The sequence below is a fragment of the Herpailurus yagouaroundi genome, unplaced genomic scaffold, assembly GCF_014898765.1.
Source record: "Herpailurus yagouaroundi ecotype Mexico unplaced genomic scaffold, PumYag 253, whole genome shotgun sequence".
Classification (NCBI taxonomy): Eukaryota; Metazoa; Chordata; class Mammalia; order Carnivora; family Felidae; genus Herpailurus; species Herpailurus yagouaroundi.
Genome location: NW_024412470.1, coordinates 204,620 through 219,093, shown reverse-complemented (window position 1 = coordinate 219,093; position 14,474 = coordinate 204,620). Strand labels below are relative to the sequence as shown.

Sequence of the window (14,474 nt, the reverse complement as noted above, 5' to 3'; positions counted from 1 at the left end):
GGTTTTCTGGGTTATTTAGGCAGGTGTAGGTGGAATCTAAGTGATCAGCAGGACGCGCGGTGAGCCCAGCGTCCTCCTACGCCGCCATCTTCCTCTCTGCCCTTTCCTCAGCTTTTCTACCTCTAACTTTGTCGTTCTTTAAAAAGGCTAGCTGTAGATAAGAATAAACATGAACTTAGTTGTCTTTTTCTCTTCGAAAAACAGTCTTTTAAAGATCCTTTCCGTGAAAATCTATTTTGCCAATAATGGGCAGTTTCTGCCTTGTGTCTGAAGGTATGAAGTACGAATTCAAGCCTGCACCATGCTGGGGTGTGCATCAAGTGACTGGACATCCACACAGACCCCTGAGGTCGCACCCCAGGTGCAACCGCCTCCACATGTCGAGGTACGGATGGCACCAGGGGGGTTCCAGCCCGTGGTTTCCCTTTTATGGACAGGACCGCTTCAGCCAAATGGAAACATTTTACATTATGAGTTGTACAGAAGACAAATAGCAACTCAGCCCGGAAAATCGAATCCAGTGCTAACCTATAACGGAAGCTCAACCTCTTTCACGGACTTTGAACTGTCGCCTTTCACAGAATATGAGTATCAGGTAAGAAATGTGTATTATCACCAATCCACACTGAGATTGTAGGCGCACGTCAGCACCTGCCTGTAAAAAATCACTTGCAATATGAAAAGCCACTTAAAGAGACATGGAGCTTAAGGAATTTAATAAGGTCCTTTAAAAATTTGTAAGCAGTAAATGAGGGGGGAAAGACCACATTCATTTGCCTTCTTCATTTCCTTGGTTCGTGATCCATGTGATATGTGCTTGTTATTCCTATGTAAATTTCAGGTGAAGTATTTTCATTTCTTATTAATGAAGTAATTTCTACCATTAAGCTTCCCTCTGTCAGTATTGCCTTGGCAGGAAACACTCCTTGTTAAAAAATCACTTTGAAAGTAACTCATTCATTGTACCAAGATAAAGCAAAACCCAGTGGCAAGTACCTTCACCCTCTGTGCTCCAGAAAGATGTGGAATGTTGAGGAATGTCTAGAGGAAAACAGCTAACCTGCTCATGGGGACGAATCAAGTTTTGTATGAGAGCAGCCTAAAAAATCGGACTTTGCATATCCCTAAAAAGTTGAGAATTGAGAAAAATATTTGGAAAACGTTTTGAAATCTCTACAGGACTTCTGTTAGGTTTACTTTGTTGTGCTACCAGAGTGCTTTTGATTCCTCTTATGATAGCACCCCACTTCCCCGGGGGGATGATCCCCCCCACCCCTTGCCCAGGTTTGGTGGGAGTATCATTCCCTGAATGTGTCAGGCTGTCTCCTAACCAAGTGATGGGCACCGGGGCCATGCTCAGCCCCTCAGATTCATCTGGGGCTTGATCCTCAGCACGGTGACTCACAATTTTAAAAGGCAGAGGTGAGAAGTCCTGATAAAATATCCCCAGTCTCAATCCAAAAGCTTTTCTTTTTTATCCCTGCAATTTGCAGGCTCGATCATTCAACTGTTCTTTTAATTCCAGATTCTCCCAAGAAACTCCCTTTTGCTTAAGTCAGAATCATTTTCTCACTTGGAGTCCGAAGCTCGCTGGTTGATACAAGCTGCAAGCACTCAGTGCCAGGCACAATGCCAAATGCAAGTTTTTAAAAGAGGAAACTGAGCCTTGAATGGCTTACCATACCCAGAAGTAATAAAATCACTAAGTCACTAGAAATATGTGGAGCAAATCAGTGAGGATAGTAATTAGAGGTAATATTGTAGTGTGAGGAGAGTGTATTTTTGGCCAATAATGTATGAGATTAGTTACCCAATGAACTTAGTGAACATTGAAAATGTAAGTAGATTCTTGAATGCTTTGGAGACATACACGGATATATATCCCTAATCCCTTGTTTTCATTTCCAAATCTAAAACTCGCTTAAAAATGAGAGTTTTTTCCTAGGTTTGGCACAACTCATTTGGCAGCAAAACTCAGTCTGAACAAACTTGAGACTGTTTGCAGCATTTATCCCGTCTAATGTGAATATTTATATGTTTGCTACAGAAATATTGTGTTTCATTACCAGATCATTCTGAGGATATTACAAAATATGCAATATATGTATTGTATTTCCTTTCCAAAATCTGAAAAAAAAATATTTAAAAACACATCAGGCCCCAAGGGTTTAGGGTGAGGATTATGGTTTATATTATGAAGGAACAAAATACCTAGTGATACCACAGTCGGAAACAGCCAGAGTCTCTGTGGCTGGCCATCCTTTTGTTCTTTTCTCTATATCTTTACTAAAAAGTGTCAAGTTATCAAAGACTCTTTTATTCTCAATTCTCTAGTCTCCTTTATAAATAAAAGCACACCTTTATGACAGAGCTGAATGGAATCAGCATGAAATCTTCAGCCTCTAATTTGATGAAACTAAATATCCCATTGTGGGGCACCTGGGCAGTCGGTTAGGCATCTGACTCTTAATTTCAGCTCAGTCATGATCTCACAGTTCATGGGATCGAGCCCCATGCCGGGCTACAGGCTGACAGTGCAGAGCCTGCCTGGGATCCTCTCTCTCCCTTTCTCTCTGCCCCTCCTCTATTCATGCTCTCTCCTTCTCTCTCTCTTTCTCGCGCTCTCAAAATAAATAAACATTAACCAAAACCAAAACCAAAACAAAAAACAACCCATAGATACTGAAAGTAAACCAGTGATTATAGCTTCTTTGGCATTATGTTGTGTCATCGGGTTCAATAACTGGCCTCGTGATCCATAGAAGTCTTATGCCAGGTTTTTAAGGAATGGTAAACCCCATGCATGTATCTTAGCTCTCGTGAGTTTTCTTAACAGGACAGGACCTAAGGATAAGCAGGAGCCAAGGGACCCACAGTTCAGAGGAAGGTGGACCTCAGACTATGCTATTCCTTTTGTAACCCTTCCTGTCAGCTCTGTGTCATGTTCCTCCTCCTTACTCTTTCCACCCAAATGGGTGCATTTCATTGGTTTTTCATAACAAACTGGTCTCAAATTTGCATTTACTAGCTAATCCTACCTTGTTACAACATAAGGATAGAGAGCAAGAGGGTAAAATCTAGACTATCTGCCCCAAACTCAGTCCTCACAGGAAATATTTTGAAAAATATAGATTAAATGCTGGAATAAATGAACTAAAATATTGGATTTACTTAGCCTGTGTAACTGCTGAGTCTATATAGACCCTGAGTAATCTCACAGAAGCTATTTAGGATGTAATGTACTACAAGAATTGATTTCCCTTTTACCAAAGAACGTTTTGCCATTGAGATGAATTTGCATTGCTCTCAAATTTGTCTGAGGGTTACTTCATCTGCAAGCTGCCTTTCAGAAAACACCTTCATTGTCCTAGAGACATCAGTTCACCCAACATCTGTCAATGATTTGACCCTTCTGCAGAGGATTGTATTTGTGAGGTGATTTGTATTGGTATGGTATAAAACCAAAGAACTGAGAAACTGCCCAGAGATATGGACCTACTCATCAAAAGGGTGGTGATGATCTGTAATTGGGTAGGTAACCTTCCACTTGGTATACCAGGAGGGTGTCTGATGCCATTGCCCATCCTTCTATATGACCCTACACCATTGTACTCTTTTCTGTTTTGGTATCTGACAAAATTTATTATGTGGGAAAAACAAGACAGCACTGACTAGAATAAATTCACCAATCAGTTGACCAGTGTTTGAGTTCTGGGAGAAAAGAATATAGGATGGATGAGTGTTGATGGACAGAAGGGACAGAAACTATGTTCTTACTGAGAGAAAGGGGATTCCCTCACTCCAGGAAACTCTGAAGAGTGAGAACCAGCCAATGTCACTTACCTTACAACAATTCACATAACCAGCTTGATAACTGTTGCATTTGAAGGTGGGAAAAAGTCATGTGATATTACAGGCACTTTCTAAGTTTTCAGTGATACTTCAATATTGAACATCTTAAAGAAGTGGTTCCCAGTGTTTCTAGTACAAAAGGATCACCCAAGAAGCATGTTCAAAGTACAGATTCTAAGAGGTTAGGGTGGGGATTTCCAGAATTTGTATTTTTAACAAGCAGCTTAGATGGCCCACAGCTCTATTTTTTTTTTTTTTTTTTTTTGAGAGAGAGAGAGAGAAATACTACCCCAGAGGGTACAGCATTGTTGCTATGCTACTTAAGCCGGATTTTCCAGTGGTGATTTCCTAATTCAGTGGCTCTGAGCCCTGACTGCACATTAGAATCACCTGGGGAACTTTACCCACCTTCCCAATGCCCTGGCCCCATCCATCTGGAGTTCTGATTCTGGGATGCGTCCAGGCATCAGTGCGTTTCAAAAGGTCCCCAGGTGATTCTAATGTGCAGCCAGGGCTGAGAATCATAGTCCTAAACCATCATAAACTGATTGCCTAAATAAGTGAAGCCAGCTCTCCACAAGTGCCGAATTTACGTGATGATAATTGACGACCAACCTATTTACCTCGGTCTATCATGGTCATCTTGGTCTATCCATGACTTCCCCAAACAAGAGTCCTACTGTTGTGGTATGAAGCCAGAAAGGGGGCAGAATATATTATCTGCAAAGTTCATGTTTCAATTAATCATATAATTTCTTTTACTCTTGCTCATGGGTTTTGTTTGATTTTTGTTGTTTTACTTTGTTTTGTTTCTCATTTGGGAGACCTGGTCTTTGGTAGTAAGAGTTAGAACATTCAGCACCTTTAAAATGGCATTTTCCTAATTTGATTCATTTCGATACAGCTTCCAGAGATTCTGAAGGATCAGCTTTAATAAAAACTGTAAGATCTGAAATATAAATCATAGAAATTTGGAAGTGGTTTTTTCTATGTCACAAGATGGATGGGGTGTCTTTGCAGAACCACACAGCACAGAGTCTCTTTAGAGAACAAGCATTCTCACTGAATTTCAAATACAATTTAGTTTACCGAAACCTAACTCTCAAAAGCTCTGTAAAATGTGTGATTCATACATAAATGAAATGCATCTTTACTGAACAAAATTCTTCAATGCAGAGACCTTTTCCTTGAATGGAGATTACAGGCTTCCTGTGCCACGGAATATTGACGAACGCAAAGTGATACTTTTCACGGGCAATACTCATTTCTGTCCTCAACTTTTTCAAATTAGGCTGTACTGACATATACAGTATAAACCTCCACATTCTGTGTGGGGAAGCTCTTAATTGTTCAGCAAGCAAATTAAGACGGTAGTCTCTGCACAGGCTTTGGAGAGCGACCCGTGTGTGAGTCTACTCCATAAGCAGCTTCAGTTTTGACCTGCGGGGAGTGAGCTGAGGCCAATGAGCAGCTCCCGGTAATTGTGCATTCATATTCATACTCTCGCTTAAGGCAATGACTCACCATGGATTTGCTAGGGCCTGCCATGGCTCCCCCTTTCACCGAATCATGCTGTCAGTGACTTAATTAGTTTTCCTGAAACTTCCCCACTTTGACAGCTTTTTGCAATAAGCACCTACACTCGCACGATCTCCAAGGCCTCCGGTGCCTCGTAACTGGGTGACTGAGAAGTGACAGGTCAGCCTCAGAGGAAACTCTATGACTCACTAAGTGTGGGTCTGATAGGGCCGGTGCTGAGGAAGGCCACACGGGATGGCAGGCTGCTGTTTTCTAACAGACCGACCCTGGCTCCAAAAAATTCTGTCTAAAATTTATGCCGAAGAGGATGGAAGGGCTGAGAAGGAGACATACTAGGGGACTCTCACTGTTCCTACCAGAAACATCTGTCTGAAGACTGCAGGGGAGGCTAGTGAGGCCCTCTCTGTGCACCCCCACAAAGTGCGGGTGACAGCTGGAAGGGACACAGGGGAGGCAGCTAGTGAGGCCCTCTCTTTGCACTCCCACAAGGTGTGGGTGACACCTGGAAGGGAGGACAGAAAGGACAGCAGCTTCTAGCCCTTCCCTGTTTCTGGATCCTGGAGCAAATTAACCTTTCCCAGTGAGTTTCCCCTGAGTTAAAATAATAATTATAATTTTTATTTTAGAGAGAGACAGAGTGAGTTCAAGCAGAGGAAAGGTGCAGAGGAGAGGGAGAGACAGAGACAGAGACAGAGACAGAGACAGAGAGAGAATCCCAAGCAGGCTCCATGCCCAGTAAAGAGCCCCACAGGGACCTCAATCCCATGATCCTGGGATCTTGACTTCAGCCAATATCAAGAGTTGGGCAGGGGTGCCTGGGTGGCGCAGTCGGTTAAGCGTCCGACTTCAGCCAGGTCACGGTCTCGTGGTCCGTGAGTTCGAGCCCCGCGTCGGGCTCTGGGCTGATGGCTCAGAGCCTGGAGCCTGTTTCCGATTCTGTGTCTCCCTCTCTCTCTGCCCCTCCCCTGTTCATGCTCTGTCTCTCTCTGTCTCAAAAATAAACGTTGAAAAAAAAAAGTAAAAAAAAAAAAAAAAAAAGGGTTGGGCGTTCATCTGACTGAACCACCCAGGCACCCCTCCCCTATGTTTAATAGTTCTCCCCAGTTCTAAATTCTAGCAGCCTAAGAGGGTGGAATTTATAACCATACACTTTAAAAACTCCAAATCAAATTTTATCTTCTTTTGATTTAATCTATAGTTAGTACGGACAGAATATATTCTGATCCTAAACAATTTCATTTTCTAATAGTGTTTAAGTTGTATCAAAGCAAGTGCTTTCAAGAGACCGGCTTCAGACAATCAATAGTTGTATGGTTCTCTACCACCAAAATGGACAAGTGGAAACATCAGTAGAGGTGAGGTGTTTCCTAATGAAACCCAATGTATTTCTTTACTAGTAAATATATTTAATAAATTATAAATATATTATAAAATATAAATGTAAATAAATAACAATTTATTTCATTTACCGCATTTAAGAGTCCCATTAGGTTCTTGAGAAAACTTACATCATCATTAATGTATCTTGATTATTTTACTACAAGTGATAGAAAGCCAACTTTAACTTAAACATAAAGATATTATTTCTTTTCACCCATTTGGGAAAGGGACCAAAGAAATTCCTTGAAACCAAGAGTAAGGTGCAAACACCAGACCTCCACAGGGGCTTGGGGTACAGAACTCAAAGCTGTCAGATTCATTCCTTCTCTTCTTCCTGCATCTCAAATTGTCTCCTTTTGGCCTCATCCCACACCAGACTCTCTCCGGGCATTGGAGAAAATCACCCCTGACACTGTCTGATTCAAACCTTCTTTATGCCTTGGTTTCTTTGTCCTTAAAATGTTGATTGGAACAGCATTGAACTCATGAACTTGCTTTGGGATTGAACAAGTTGATAAATGGATGTGGTTAGCACAGTGTCTCATACATAGGAACTACTCACCCAATACAATTATGATAGCTATTAGTATTATTGCCCTACCACCTCAGAGTAGAAAGAGGACTTCTCTTTCTCAGTATGCATAAGTCAACCAAGAGCCAGACTTTCACTGACCCCCTAGCGCCATATGCCTTCCTGTGACCAAGAATGGAGGACTTTGATCAAATAGGCCTAGTCATAGGGCCCCTCTCCTACAGCCAGGGCTTTATGAATATGTGGGAAACACTCTCAGCCAGAAACAAAGGCTTTCCCAGCACACTGCACACACCCACCATGCTACTGTAAAATAGTTACAATTCCCAGGCTCTTCCCCATTAGAAGCTCATAGCCATTCTGTTTTCCAGATCAAGAAATTGAGTGAAAATAACACAGCTTGGACAAGACACTTAATTTCCCATAGTCTCACTTTAAAAAAACAAAATGGGTGTGTTAGGAGAACTAAGAGATCTTATATACCTAGCGGGATGACTGCTGCATCTCCCCACTCTACCCTCAGCCCCTACTATTTAAAAGTAGAAGATACTTTCTTCTAAGACAGAAAAGAGCCAGGTTAAAAAAAAAAAAAAAAAAAAAAAGAAAAAAAAACAAACTCTTATGTCTCTATCAGTGAGTCATTAATGAATTGCTAGAATAAAAAATCTCTAACCAAGAGCACAATTGGCTCTGAAGGTGTGATGCCCCTTCAGTGAAGTGGTCCAATCTTCTTTGTCCTTGCCACTTCTCTTCTCAGGACAAGAATACCTTACCCACATACCCATGACTAAGATTCCGTCCAACTTTGAGTCTGAGTCTACACTTCTGTGACTTGCTATGCGATTCAGATGGCTCATTTTCTGTTGCTATCGCCTTTATCCTATCGTGTTCCTAAGCATTTTCCATACCACTTTTAGAGAAAACTTATTGAGCATGTTTTCTGTTTGGTTTTGGACTTGCATTTAATTAGGTATTAATCTCGCTAACGTATTTCTGACCAGCATGGATGCTTTTGTTTTGTTAGTCTTTCCCACAAGAACTAAGCTGCTTCCACCCCCAGCTCCCACAGCTCAAGGTATTAAATGATTTATTGATATTGTCTGTCTCAAACTGTGAATTCGTTCTAAAACTTTAGTGCTGAAGTGCTATAGCTCAGACTGAAGGCCATCAGGACACTTCCATGAATAAAAGTCTGAATTCTGCCACGAGACCAGGGACCGTGTCATTTTTTGCCATCCGGCTTTGGTTCCAGGTGGAGATCATTTCTACCTACGTGTGTGTGAGCACACTCAGGAGCATGCTCTAGTTCACATGTGTGCATGTCTTTTTGTTCTTTTTCTCTCTCATGGCATCCCTTAGGACTCTATTCTTAAGCTCGATTGTTGGCAATCTTTACGTTGCCTTTGAGACAAGTTATTCATCTGAGGTTGTGTTGGTTCTCACCCTCATGCTGATGCAATTCAGATGTATATTTCACTTAAGCCAATATTGATCCTCGTATCTTTGTGTTGGAAGCTTGTTTGCTGGACATGAAATGTTCAATGTGACCAAATTTTCTCCTACTGAAGGCAGAAAATGTGTAATTTCAACCACCCCATGGCTCTTCACTGACAGTTCCTGTTCAGTGTGAAAATCAAGGCTCCCCACATTCATCTGAAGTGTAGGTTCTGTAAAAATATCCAGGAAAGGGTGAGACCTGTTTTACTTTATCCTGTTACTTGAATACATAATAATGTATTATTAAGCACCTGCTGTGTTCAAAATGGATGTCTAGTTACTAGGACTGGGGCAGGAGGGTAGAAACCATGAACTCTGTTCCTCAGGAGCTTATCATTTAGTTGATAAGGCAAACACACGCATGAATAATGTATCCATAAAAATATAGGGATGGGGGCGCCTGGGTGGCTCAGTCAGTTAAGAGTCTGACTCTTGATTTTGGCTCAGGTCGTAATCTCACGATTCTTGAGATTGAGCTCCACATCAGGCTCTGCACGGACAGCACAGAGCCTGCTTGGAGTTCTCTCTCTCCCTCTCTCTCTCTGCCCTCCCTCACACTCTCTCTTTTTCTCTCTCAAAATAAATGAATAAACATTTAAAAATGTATATACAGCTCTTAATATAAGCTATGAAGAGAGATATTTGAAAGATCTGAGCGGTGGTGCAGCAGAAAGAGGGAGAAACCGAGAATGCCTTATCTTCAGGACAGCACAATTTCCACACCAAAGTCTCGTGGCCCCTCCGATCCCACTCACTGGCCAGACAGGCTTGAGGAGCACAGGTGGTACTTGACTGAAATCGTTCCATGTGAACATGAGGAGGCACTATTCCTCTATTTCTTCAGTCTCTCAAAAAATTATTTCCAATCTCTCCATGCTCATTATGATCAAATGCCAATCTCAGCCCACCCGTTGTTGTTGGTGCCTGTGTCAGATTTGGAAATGTTTTCCCCGGTGTCAGGATCTCAGCGGGAAACAGATGGCATACTCAAAGGGGCCTTTGAAGAGAATTAAATGAAAAGGCTATTTATGGAGGTGTAGGCAGGATTAAGAGAATCAACAAGGGATGTTAAAGTACCCAGGGACTAGCAAAAGCCAGAAGCTATTACCTTCTAGGCCTAAGGGGAAGAAGCTGTTTCCGGAACCCCGCAAATGCTACAGCCAGTGAGGCGGGGCTGCCCCCGTAGAAACTGAGATCATAGAGAAAGAGTGCAGGCTTGCCAAACCGGGATGCCAAAGACAGGGATCAGGAGAAATTAAAAAACTGAACTCTCTCCTTCCTTTGGTCAAATCCGACTGGAAAGAAGCCAGAGGGAGGAGAAGATCCCTAAGGCAGTCTGCAGACTCACTCCCCAGCGCACAGAGCAGGGCAGACAATGGATCTGGAGGCAATTTAGCATAGCCCCCATTCTTCAGATTGGTGCTGCTTCTCACTCAACGTGTGACGAAGAATCCTTCCCAGGCTAGAGGATCACCTGGCAAGCTTTGGCTCGCCACTCCATGATTATCGATAAAACACTAAGTAAATCTGAAGGCTTAAGGAGGATTGCACTTAAGTACTTGGACTGATGGTATATTTCCATTAAATTCTAAATAAATGTCCTGGTCTATATGAAGCAATCAAATCTACAGGTAGAAACCAAGACGTTAAGACGCTTCAGTAAATCACATGCCTTCAATGGAAATCTTTAAGACGATGGTTGAGACTCTCTCTTGTGAATTGATTTATCTATCTGCTGATGGATCTGATCATTACTGAGATGCCTAAAAGCATCTTGGAAACTGTGCAGTTCTCTCCTTGATGCCTATGGCATGTTTGTAATGGGAACCGGAGATAAAATTCTTTTCCCTGAAGAATCCAGTGAATTGCTCCATTGTTTCCTTTTGCTTAGATTCGGGGAGGCTTTTAAGAAATTTTAATTGATAATAACGCAAAGTAGAGAATGCTATCCAATAAGCAAATTTTTATCTCGGAACAATATTTCTCAAAAGCCAGGCTTTCATTTGCTCTAACCCTCAACAGTTTAGAAAAGAGAAGTACCTGGAAAAAGACACAGAGATGCAGCCTGAGCTCATAATGCTATGAAGTGTTTTCAGATCTATGGTTGATCCACCCCGGCTAAATGGAACCCAGAAGTGAGTTACAGAATTGCTACTTAGTCCCACTTTCTCTTCCAAGTCACTGAGTCCCTCTCTCCTAAATTTTCACACAAAGAATATAAGAACCCTTAATATTTTTAGTGCTTGCTATGTGCTATGTTAAGAACTTTACATGCATTAACTCATAACAACCATTTGAAATAAAGGCTATTACTAATAAGAACATTTAGAAACCTGATGCATTATGTGATTAGTTACCACGCCCCAAGGTATAGTAGGTAAGTCAAAGAACTTGAATTTGAACTTGAGATTCAGGTTCCAAAGACTGTGTCCCTAAACTCATCCCATTGTTGCTCCAAACTGCATTTGTAAACAGCTCTGGGGCTTTCAAAATCTTGATATTTATAAATGTACTTACCACCAACCCATTCCTTGGAACCCTATAAAAACATTCTTGCACATCAATCTCAGTAGTCCTGTGAGATAGATATTGCTCATGCTTCGGTATAATCAGGAGTCTGAAGGACCGTGCAAGTTACCTAGAAACATGACAGAATCAGAACTCAGACCCAAGTCCGGTAATTGTTCTGCTGATCCGCAGCTTCTTCAAGTCACCCCTATCAGGGGCATGAACTCATGACCTCGCAAAGATAAACTGACTCGGATTGTAAACTGGGCTGCAGGATTCACTGGCTCTGTAGTCTCAGCAAGGAATTTAAAACCTCTAAGCCTGGAGCCCCTGGGTGGCTCAGTCTGTTAAGCGTCCAACTTCGGCTCAGGTCATGATCTCATGGTCCGTGGGTTCAAGCCCCGCATTGGGCTCTGTGCTGACAGCTCAGAGCCTGGAGCCTGCTTCAAGTTCTGTGTCTCCCTCTCTCTGTGTCCCTCCCATGCCCCTGTTCACTCTCTCTCTCTCAAAAATAAAGAAACACTAAAAGGTTTTTTTAAATAAATAAAACCTCCAAGCCTTTGTTTCCTTACCCATAAAATTGGGTGAAAGGACCTACCTTAGTAGGGTGGCTATAAACTTTGAACAAGTTAATTTAAAGGCCAGGGCATTGTCACTCACACATAAAATTAAAATTTAATGGACAAATTCATAAAAAGTAATCAATACTCAGTTATTGCTATAAAATGTAAATCAGATAAAGTCAGATGCCTGCTGGGAATGCTCCCTTGGCTTTGCATAGAACGCAAACTCCTCCTGGGTTCAACGGGTGTTTTATTTATCCACTTTCCTCATCTCATTGCTCTCTGGCTCTCACTCACTAAGCCCGGCCACACCAACCTTCTAGAGAATCCAGCCTCAGGGACTTTGCACTTGCTCTTCTTTTGCCCAGAGTGTTTTCCCTTCCTTCCCATGGTGACCTCCTTCTTGCCATTAGCATCCCGGCTTGATTATCTTCTCCCGAGAGCCCCTCCTGGTGCTATTCTCCGCTATATTGTTATAGCTTATATAATTTATTCTGTAGGTTGTTTCCTTTCTAGCACATAATACCTGTTCCTTTTGTGTTTGTGTACTTGCTGCCTTTCCCCACCAAGATGTCGACTCCAACCGTGTTCACCATTGTATCCCTAACTCCTAGAACAGTGTTTGGCACGTAGAATGGCTCAATCAATATCTGCTGGATTAATGGATGATTAAGTTATCTCACCCAGTTAACTAGACTGTTATTACCAAAAATGTGATTCCCAATTGGTGATTGTGATCTTAGCCTGCTATAGCAACTATTGTGCAGAACGTATATGTTTCCAAATGTTATATCAGTAGGGCATGGTTATTATTTTAGTTAACATACTGGAATTTCACTACCTTTACACACATTTGGAGCAGTATGGAAAGTATGTGAGTATTGTTTGCCTCTAACATGCGATAGTGTTAAGACGTGATAAGTGGCAGCCGGGATGGACACTACGACGTTTGTGGTAATTCCCACCATCTCACTTTGCGGCTGCTCTCCACAGAAACGGCCAGTCTCCGAAACTGCGGGGCTCTACAACAGTTCCAGAGCAGGGAAGATGTGCCCAGGTCTTCCTTCCATGGCCTTACGTAGAAAAAGGTCAGGAGCTTGAGCTTTTACGGCACATACCTATCTCGGAAACCCAGCCTTACCACTTCCAAGTTGCAGAAACTTTTCTGTGCCTCCGTTTCCTCATGCAAAACACTGATGATAATAATAATACTCGCTCGATAGGATTGTTGGGAGGTTGAAATAAAGCAGCATATATAATACAATTCTAAAAGTGCAAATGCTCAATGAACCCATTAATTACTTTTATGTGTCCTCCGTGAGAGCTGGACAGAACTGGGTTCCTATCTTCTCTCAGGGAGAACAGATAGAAGCAATAAAAAGTAGTGTGTGATAAATTCCAAATTCTCCTTCTTATTACTAAAATCAAACTGAGGCTAATTTTAGGATTTCCCACTATCACTGAAGCCAGTTTTCCATCCCTCGTGTTCGTATTTATTGGGTGGCTCCAAAGAACAAGGCAGTATGCTAAGCAGCAGCGACAGAAAGCACCCCTTTCTAGCAAGGAAAATGTCTTATAATTTCTTTAGTAGCTTCACATCTCTGAATTTCAAAAGTAGCAGTGGAAAGGAAGACAATGTCTTGTGGTACCCTTGCTCCCCTGGGTCCCAGAATTCAATTAAAATCATGTTCCATCTTGCCTGATCCAAAGTGTTTTAGATGAAAGGATCCTGGAATGCAGAGACAATATCTGTAAAAGTATAACTATAATGTAGCCGGTAAAGCCTCATGCAAACAGAGATGCTGAAAAAGTCCATTTGATGATGAAAGAAAATCAGATAGATAGAGAGTTAAATAGATAGCTACACGGAGCTTTCCAGCAAGCTGTTCCTTTATGACTATAGCCTGCAGGACTGCTTGTGAAATAAAATAATCGTGTAATCATGGAATTTCAGATTTATTGCCTTCTTTTTTTCGCCACGAGTCTCTCTAACCACAGTTCTGGCAAAGCCCGTTTTGGCATATTGCTATTCAAACATATTCAAAACCCACGACAGGCTACCCTTTAAAAAGGCATTAGTGTAAGTGCCCTGGGAAAATAGACTCCAAGGTTGTAGATGAATTGATATGATTTCCTTGATTGTATCTTTTTATTTATGAGGCATAATTTATGAGCAGTAGAGAACAAACTGCAATGAGTGATGACTCACTACAGCCAAAGTCATAAATCAGAAGCAGTGAAGGAAGTGGTGGTTTTGATCGAATCTATTGGATTAGCCGTTGGTTTAGCCAATACAGGTGTTGGAAAGACCTTTTTAATATCTATTTGTCTCCCTCATGGGAATGTGATCACAATCTCATTACATGCCGCTAGGAAACAAATAATTTAATTGTTTGTCTGTTAACATGCAACCTATTTACTCAACTTATTAATTACTATAATGGCCATTCATGTCAGGTTTTTGTTTTATTTCTGATATGAATTGTCACAAAGATATATTCATACTCTCTAGTTTTATAAAGAATGATGTTGCTTCCCTAGTGCTGTTCAATAGGAATATATCATCACTAGTGTTGAAATGCTTTTGTTTTATCAAAAATGGT

The 14,474-nt window shown here is 41.6% G+C and overlaps 1 protein-coding gene across 5 annotated transcripts in view; it reads left to right on the top strand.

Annotated features, from left to right (window-relative positions):
• The window catches only part of USH2A (usherin), a 751,068-nt gene that overhangs the window by 695,627 nt on the left and 40,967 nt on the right, over nt 1-14,474 (top strand). For all 5 annotated transcript variants that reach the window (XM_040461001.1, XM_040461002.1, XM_040461003.1 and 2 more), the window contains one exon: nt 274-595. In XM_040461001.1, coding sequence (XP_040316935.1) covers nt 274-595 — 322 coding nt within the window. The remainder of the gene's footprint in view (nt 1-273; nt 596-14,474) is intronic.